The sequence below is a fragment of the Cryptomeria japonica genome, chromosome 3, assembly GCF_030272615.1.
Source record: "Cryptomeria japonica chromosome 3, Sugi_1.0, whole genome shotgun sequence".
NCBI lineage: Eukaryota > Viridiplantae > Streptophyta > Pinopsida > Cupressales > Cupressaceae > Cryptomeria > Cryptomeria japonica.
The window spans coordinates 1,005,293,219-1,005,301,805 of record NC_081407.1 but is presented as its reverse complement, the minus strand read 5'-3'; the positions used below and the strand labels follow the sequence as shown (position 1 = coordinate 1,005,301,805).

At 38.7% G+C, this 8,587-nt stretch overlaps 1 protein-coding gene across 3 annotated transcripts; it reads left to right on the top strand.

Moving 5' to 3' along the window:
• Positions 1 to 2,038: 2,038 nt before the first annotated feature.
• On the top strand, positions 2,039 to 8,073 carry LOC131048475 (pentatricopeptide repeat-containing protein At1g71210, mitochondrial). Of its 3 annotated transcripts, none has more exons than XM_057982432.2 (3): positions 2,039 to 2,766; positions 3,184 to 4,416; positions 7,333 to 8,073. In XM_057982432.2, exons 1-3 carry the CDS (start codon positions 2,187 to 2,189, stop codon positions 7,359 to 7,361), a joined length of 1,842 nt encoding a protein of 613 aa, XP_057838415.2. In that variant the 5' UTR covers positions 2,039 to 2,186; the 3' UTR covers positions 7,362 to 8,073. The 3 variants fall into 3 exon arrangements, with proteins under 3 accessions (XP_057838415.2, XP_057838414.2, XP_057838413.2); XM_057982431.2 differs by having other exon boundaries at positions 2,041 to 2,766; positions 4,681 to 8,073; XM_057982430.2 differs by having other exon boundaries at positions 2,041 to 2,766; positions 3,184 to 8,073.
• Positions 8,074 to 8,587: the final 514 nt, after the last annotated feature.

Below are 8,587 nucleotides of genomic sequence, written 5' to 3'. Positions count from 1 at the left end.
AGACACACGTCAACTAGAGATTCATTCTTGACAACTAGGCCTAAAAGGCCATGTGCAATTCTGTTACAAGAATATTTCCATATCCATGTACTGGCACCTGTGAATCAACATTCTTAACTGAAAATTGGTAGGAGTAAAATCGTTTGAGCCATGCCGTTATCGCCCTAACACCTTCAGATGGAGTGTGAGATGTTGTGCTTCTGTCCTATAGAGCATTTCCCTTCTAGTAAAGGAAACCGGGTCCCGACAAGAAGAAAAATCGCCTCTACAGGAAGAGCTATAGGGGAAACATAATATGTTGGGGAGGGGTCGCAACTTCCATGCAACCACATGGATGATTTCCTACCACTCCCTACCCAAACATGTTCCTTTTTCATTCCTCTGTGGGCTCTCTCTCAGAACCCCCTGCCATCCAGTGATAGAGTAGAAGCAGAGGTTATACCATGCGTGACCTTTCTTCATAAGAAAAGGCTTTCACGCCCCCTCTGGCAATCCTCCCCACTTTCACATCCCCTCTAGCAATAGACATACTCACACATGAGAGAAAACATCCATCCGGTATCATAGAACATATAACAACTCCATTTACGACCTTGCTCAAACATCATTCCCCTTGCAAAAGAAAGAACTGCACTTAGAAAATGGAAAGGCTTCATTTTCTCCTACCAGTTTAGTCACCACCTTGCTATATTTATAGTTAAAACACTTTATCTAGTAGTTCATGTTCATAAAAAATCATCACTCTGGTGCTTTTAATTCAACCTGCCAGCTATGGACACTAGAAATCATGCCTATCACATCCACTGTATTTTCCTGTCAAGGTTCATCTTATGCGAGTGATTTTATCCTGATTTTATTCTTCCATGGGTGTACAGTCTTCTGTTTCAGGATTCTTGTCAACAAGCAAAACTCTGAATTCATTAGAGAACTCGTGATCCATCATATCTAAACTTGAAGCTTATCCCAATCCTTTCACATCTCTGAGATATTGTCCTTGCCCTGTCGAATCATTTTTTACTCAGTAGAAAAAATTGAAAATAATCCTCCTAGATTGAGTCAGCATCCAAATCTCCCAACTTGTCACTAACCATCTTGAGTCGATAAGTCTGTATCCTTTTCATCCTATCTCTCCCGCACGGGCTACGACCAATGTCTTTAATGATCCCTTTTAATTTCAAATTTGAAACTCAACCACAGATCTTACCCAACTTGACAAATCAAACGATCATTATCCGTCAATGTGGTATTTGACCTTCCATCTATATTCGCGGACCCACGAAGCCATGACTAATCGACGCCATATCATCTTTCGATCAGACTCTGTCAAAGGCCCCACCGTAAGTCTTCCTGGTCAGCGCGGGACACGTGGCATCATCTTGTGATGCCGCAGTCCGTAACCTCCTTGCAACTTCCATCACGAGGATACAAGGGTCGTCAGATATGTTCGCACTTTATTGCTTTAACACAGTGCTCGTTAACCCTTTCAAAATTAAAAGTCGGACACCTTTTATCTCAGAACATAACATCGTCGTTCATCTTGAACACGTGCCAATTGATAGGACTGTTAGTAAACCGGTTTTTACTGCTTGAAAACCGGCGACACAAGGCTTCGGCAAGTTACACCGCCAACTTGTCGTTTTCCATTGAAGACACGTGGCATCATCTCGCGATGCTGCGATCTTTATCTTCATTGCACTTTTAACCACGGGAAGCATGAACCGTTAGATCTGTTATGCTTTTATCAACCAACTGAAACATTTAAGATTTTTAGACTCAAGAAAAAAACGGGCGCATGCACAAATATTAAAAGAGATCGATTATAAAGAAATCTTTTCTAAAACTGGTCTACCACAACTTAACGCTTAGAAAATAAAATGGCCCCGCCCATGGTAAACAACCCTAGAAAATAAAATGACCCTACCCATAGTAAACAACCCTAGAAAATAAAATGGCCCCGCCCATGGTAAACAACCCTTGACTTTAGTGAGAAAAAATAACGACGAGATATATCATTGTTAAAGTTTTCTTCACAAGACATAAGAAATTTTGATAAACCCTAGCAAATAAAACCAGAAAACTCTCATACAATCAATTTTCAGGGCTATCAAACTCCATGATAAATTAGAGAGCATCGAACTATATGTTCTCGGAAGCGTTGAGTGTAGTTCTCATGAGGAACTACGATCATGTTGAGCTGTTGCAGACGATTTTTGAGAAAAAGCAACGCATATTCCCTTCTCTTGGAGAACAACAGAAATCCTACTCTTTCTTATCTGCTGAGTTCCGTCAAACCATGGTGGGACTTATGCAGATACAGTTCAAAAGCGGAAAAACACGCCACAAAGAGTATAAATTTTTTTGCTTCATCTCACGGACAGTGGTTTCTTCCCCCGGAGGTCACGCGGAGAAATGAAAAGTTGCGGAGGGATGTGGAAGGTATTTGCCACGTACTCCATTCCAGGGGTCCGCAGGCTTTAGAAAATGCACTAGCCCAGCTCGGAGTCAGATTGACAGAAGAATGTATTGTCAAAGTATTAAAGAAGCTTGGCAATGATGATGTATTGTCAGGTTTAATGTTTTTTGATTGGGCGGCTCGACAAAGGAATTATCGCCATACTACGGCTGCCTATTGCGGCTTTTTCAAAATGCTTTGTCAAAGCAAATCAAATAATCTAATGTTGGTCTGGTTGGATTCCTTTCAGAAGCAGTTAAACGTGAGGGGTTATCAGTTTTATGAGGTTTTGATCATGGGGTATGCTTTTGCAGGTAGGGATAATTTACACCATTCAAGTTTTGAAACCCTGGCGCATCTTTTTTAACATTGACTTCATTTATTTATTTTCTAGCTTTGGTGGTAACATCAAAATTAGCTTTTCCAATTTACTTTCAGATTTCAACCTTTATTATATCATAATGTTGGCAATTCTTCAAGAAAAGAAATGTTGCTTCGCAGAAATTGAGGCTAATTTTAGTTTTTAAATATTCCCACATAATCAAAAAATGTTTTTCCAATTTGCTTAAGATTTTATATAAAATGCTTGGTAGATTCTTTGAACAAAGAAATGTTGTTTTGTAGAAATTGATGGGAAATTTCATCTTCAAATTGCCAATGTTTTTAAGAAAATTTGACAAAAGAAAAACCAGTTGGCATATATTAGTCACTTAAATTAGCCCTACTTGCAGGACAATCCCACATGGCTCTCCAAATGTTTGGGAGAATGAGGTTTCAGGGTCTCGATTTAGAGAGAGTTGGATATGATGCACTGTTGAATAGATTGATTGAAGAGAAGTGTTTTGATGTTGTAAATGCCATTTGCAAACAAATTTCAATTTCAAGGAGACACTTTAAGAGCTCTTGTTCTACAGAGTGTATAATGATGAGGAATCTCTGTAAACAGGGGAAGCTAGAGGAGGCCAACGAGTTGCTGTGCAAGATTAGAAATGATGGATCTGCAGTTGCAATATTTGTTACAGCACTTTGCAAGGCAAAGAGGATTGATGAAGCCCAGACTTTGATTGATGAAATCAGGAAAGAAGGACGAGTAAGTTCGATGTCAAAAGTATATAATGCGTGGATCAAAGGGCTTGTGGAGGAGGAAAAAGTGGATGATGCAGTGGAATGCTTCGAGGAAGCAAGGTCTTTTCAAGGTTTCGTTCCTGGAGAATCCTGCTACAATGCACTGGTAAGTGGTCTATTAAAAAAAAATAGGCTTGAGAAAGTTTACGATGTGAATAAAAATAGGCTTGGGAAAGTCTACATTTTGATGAATGAGATGAAGAGGCAGCTTATTTTTCCAGATAATTGTACCATGAATGAACTGATTTGTTTCTTATGCCAAAGAAGAGGAATGTCAGACATTGTGCTAGGTTTATGCAATGGATTATCAAAAATGGGCTTTTCTCTAGGTAATGTGACCTATAATGCTCTTATCAGTGCACTTTGCAGAGCGGGAAAATTGGATGAAGCACACAGAGTCCTACAAAATGACATAGCCACTGGTTTCAACATTCGTAAACAAACTTATTTTGACATTGTCATATCTTTGAACAAAACTAGGAAAATGGATGTAATGCAGCAGGTCATCGATACAGGGATCAAAAGACTGAATGCACCAAATGTTTCCATGTCCAGTACATTCATTTCTATTCTCTGTAACACTGGTAAAATTGATGACAAATTTTTGGTCCCAAAAAAGATGAGGAGGAAAGACATACTTCTGAACAGAAAAACTTATTCTGCTTTAATACAAAGCTTTTATGTCACCAAAAATTCAGACATGGCTGTCAAGTTGTTGCTTGAGATGCAGGAATATGGTCATCATCCAAGTCGCTACATTTTCAGATCTGTGATTAAGGTTCTATGTGAAACAGGCCATTCTGATCAGGTTCTTCAATTGTTAGATATGCATGTATCAGGTAAGCTCAATAATATCAATTTTTACAATGTCTTCATAAGTGGCCTTTGTAATGCAGGCCAGCCTGACATAGCCATGCTGGCATTTAAGAAGATGCATGAAAATAGATGTAAACCTAACACTAACACATATGTGGCTTTATTAAATGGGTACATGAAATGTAAAAAATTGGTTGATGCGTTGAAGTTCTTTGAATTTCTAGCTACGGTTCATCCTCCCCACACTAGATTGTACAGTGTCTTGATCGGTGGCTTTTGCAAGGCAGGTAAAGTGGAATTGGCGTTTAGATATTGGGAAGAGATGTATGATAAAGGATTGATCCCTAAGCTTGAATGCTGTGAGGATCTTATTCATGTTTTATGCAAAGTAGGCATGTTTACTGGAGCACTGAAAACTTTTGCGGACATGAGGGAAAAAGGTGGCCGCTCCTCTACCTATATTTACAATATACTCTTGCAGTATAGTTTTAAGGTACGAGAAATTGACTGGGCCAGAGTGATTTTTCAATTGCTGTACACACAAGGATCTCATCCTATTGCAAGCATGTTTATCGGTGGGCTTTCTAATTCATCAAATCTTGTGTCCATTTTGCAAGAAATAATTGAGGAAATTTTTGTGCCTAATGTTTTTACTTTCAACATGCTTATTGGAGCCCTGTGCAAGGAAGGAAAAGTAGAAGCAGCTTGTGATTTATTCAATTATATGCCCCAGAAAGGTTGCACTCCAAATGCATGGTCTTATGATTTTATTGTACACGGGCTCTACATGATACAGAGAGTAAAGGAGGCTGAGGCATTCATGAAGGAGATGATTGAAAAGGGATTCAGACCCAGTGTATGGACAGACAACTTATACAGGGCAATGATAAACAAAGGCAAATGACTGGTCTGTGTTATTGCCTGCTTATTGGAGCCCTGTGCAAGGAAGGAAAAGTAGAAGCAGCTTGTGATTTATTCAATTATATGCCCCAGAAAGGTTGCACTCCTAATGCATGGTCTTATGATTTTATTGTACACGGGCTCTACATGATACACAGAGTAATGGAGGCTGAGGCATTAATGAAGGAAATGATTGAAAAGGGATTCAGACCCAGTGTATGGACAGACAACTTATACAGGGCAATGATAAACAAAGGCAAATGATTGGTCTGTGTTATTGCCTGCATCATATTTTGGCCGATAGGCCATTATATACTTAATATTTGTTGTAACGGTCAATATTTTTAGTAAATTCTCTTTTTAATGAATTTTGTCATGCCAAATTTCTTGTATTTTAACTAATTTAGCCTTTCCTGCAAACGACCATCCACCTGCATTTGTATTCAGATGCCAGGAGGGTTCATTTGGTTAGAATGTCGAAAGTTTGCAAGGGTTTTAAATGGGGTGTGGAGTGTTCAATCAAATGCAGGCACAGCTGTATCACCATTAACAGATGCTGGGCTTTTTGAATCCTGTCATGTCTTTTGATGTTTCTTTTTCTCATGAGATTGCCATGGCAACCACAACAATGATGAGATTGCAATCACTTGCTGAAATTTATCATTCACTTGAATCTCAATATTTTTAAAATGTCTGTTAAATTTAATGAAAAGCAATCCTTGATAAGGGTGGATAATTTTTGAAAAATTCCTTTGTATATGTAGAGGAATGACTACACAATCTGGAGTGTGTTGTGACGTTTTCACACATCGCCCCATTGCAAATGGGGACCCCCACTTTTCTCTTGTTAGGGTAGATGTTTTGCCTAGTTTCCTAGTGTTAGCCTTTGCTTATGAGAGGGTGTCATGTCAAAATGCAAAAGATGTTAAAATGTTAAAATGATCCTAAGTGTCAGGTTGCCTTAGAGTTTTGCCTTGAATTGTGAGCGAAAATGATAAAAAATGTTGCAAATTGTTGTGATTTCTGTGCGCAGGTGCTGAAAGTCCTTATAGGAGTCATTTATTTGCAAACTTTGTTCCCAGCTCTCATTCTCATTCTTGTGCCAAGACGTGGTCATTCCCATCCATGCATGACCAAAGTCGCATCAAAACACCAAGGGCGCCATCATTGGAGGAGATTGTGAGCATTATAGGGAGTGACATTGTTGGTCCAGGTCTGAAACATCATCTCCAGCTATCATTCTCAGACCAAAGACATTGTGCCCAGTCATTATCTGAGCCAAAATGTGTTCATTTTCAGTCAATTGAGAACGAAGTGCAGTGCATGTTGGTGTGGTGCCATGATTGACATTGTTCCCAGCCATTGAAGTTAAGTTGCAGGGGTATCTTCGGACTTCCATCAGATTTGGAACATCATAAAGACACTGAAATTATTCATTTTCAGACCTTAGAGGGCATATTCAGACTTGGTGCTCAAAAAAGTAAATTGGAGACAACTTTCCAGCACCTAAATCAACCATTTTCAGGGGTGTCCTCAGACTTTATACTCAGAAATCAGACCTGAGATTGCATCAAACACACCATTTTCTGAGCTTACAAGGGTGTCTTCAGACTTATTTATTGCAATTAGACTTATCTTAAGTCTGAAAATCAAGTTTTCTTGAGGAGAATTTTCCAGATTTCAATCCAGACCTTCACATTTTCCAGAATTGGTGTTACAATTTTCTAGTCGAAACCTAAGTTAAATTGATTGTTCAGATTACCTATCACAAGTTGGGACAAATGTTGGGAACAAAGTCCATATGAGGTTCAGATTTCCACTTGAGGACATAATTACAAAGGAAGGGATAAATCAATTCAAATGAAGATCAATAACAATGAAGTCCCTATAGGCATCAAATCTCCACCAAGTGAAGAAATGGACAAAGATGATGAAGATGTTTTAGGGACTGATCCGTCTCTACAAGGATCGATTTCCCACCAAGGTTGAAACAAGGTTTATCACATAGGTGTTTGATTCAATGTTTGTTTGTTTTGCAGGTCTGCTACAAGGAAGGGATGCAAGATGATTGAGGCTTGATGTGAAAGAGGATTGCCCAAGGCATGGAGGAGACTTGACAAAGATATATTTCGATGAGAAAGATCAACATTTCAAGGATTGGAGGAAAATTTCAAGACAAAGATTTGAAAGGAAAGGATGTGGATTAGATCAAACACGAAGAAGCTTCACCATGATGATGAACAAATGAAGGCAGGCAAGTTCAAGACAAGTATCACAAGGAATTCCAAACATTATGAAGAATGTTCAAGGCAAATTGATGAAGTCTACAAGGCAAGCTGAGGTGGCATCCTAGTCACCATTCGTCCAATCAGAGGGTACCAAGTCAACATTCCTTCAAGGAGGGAATAAGTGACACATGGCGCTACATCAAATATTATTCATCTTACCTACCCTTATCTCTCATTGGGCAATGTAATGATGGTTGTAACAAAACCTAATTAGGGTTTCTATCTTTCGATCTTGGCCATTGATCTTGAATCAATTTGAGCCATTCATTGTAATGAGAAGTCTATATAAGGCTCCATGGTTTCATTTGAAAAGGTTAATAGAAGAATGATAGAAGATTAGGAGAATAGTTAGCAATAGAGGAGTAGAAGAATATATAGCAATTAGATCCTTAGGAGTAGAGTAGGAGGAGAAATGGCAGAAATTGTTGCCAAGGCTTGTAAATTGATACACTACTTTCATTGAAGTTGTGGTGAATTGTGGCATTCTTTTTACATGTTGCATGGTTCTTGTTCTTTAACCTCATAGTTTAGATGAAGTTCATTGATCATGATGGAGAAGTGCAATGGTATTTGATGAATTCCTTAAGTGTTCATACTTTTGGTAGTTTGCTAATTGTAAGCTACTGTGCAAAGTTAGCTTGAACCTTGTGATTATGGTTGCTAAGTTCAATTGTGGATGTTTGCTCAAGTTGCGCCAATATTGGGTATTTGAATGAATTATCCTCAATATGAAAATCTTTCGACTCCTTAGAAGATTGCACTAACTTGGTGTAGTTGTTGTTTGTCTTGGCGAAGCCAAGTTACGTTTGGGGAAATTTGTCTATCAAAGCACCATCTATTATCTTCATTGTCCTTAAGGGTAGATTAGTGTTTCTAAACCCTTCTCCTTTTGTCCATTTTTTCCAATTCAAGTTAGTTTAGGAGAGAAAGCATCACAAGATTACAATATTAGATGATCAAGTTCCAGCAGCGTCCAAACATTCATGTAGAACGTACGTCCCCTTGT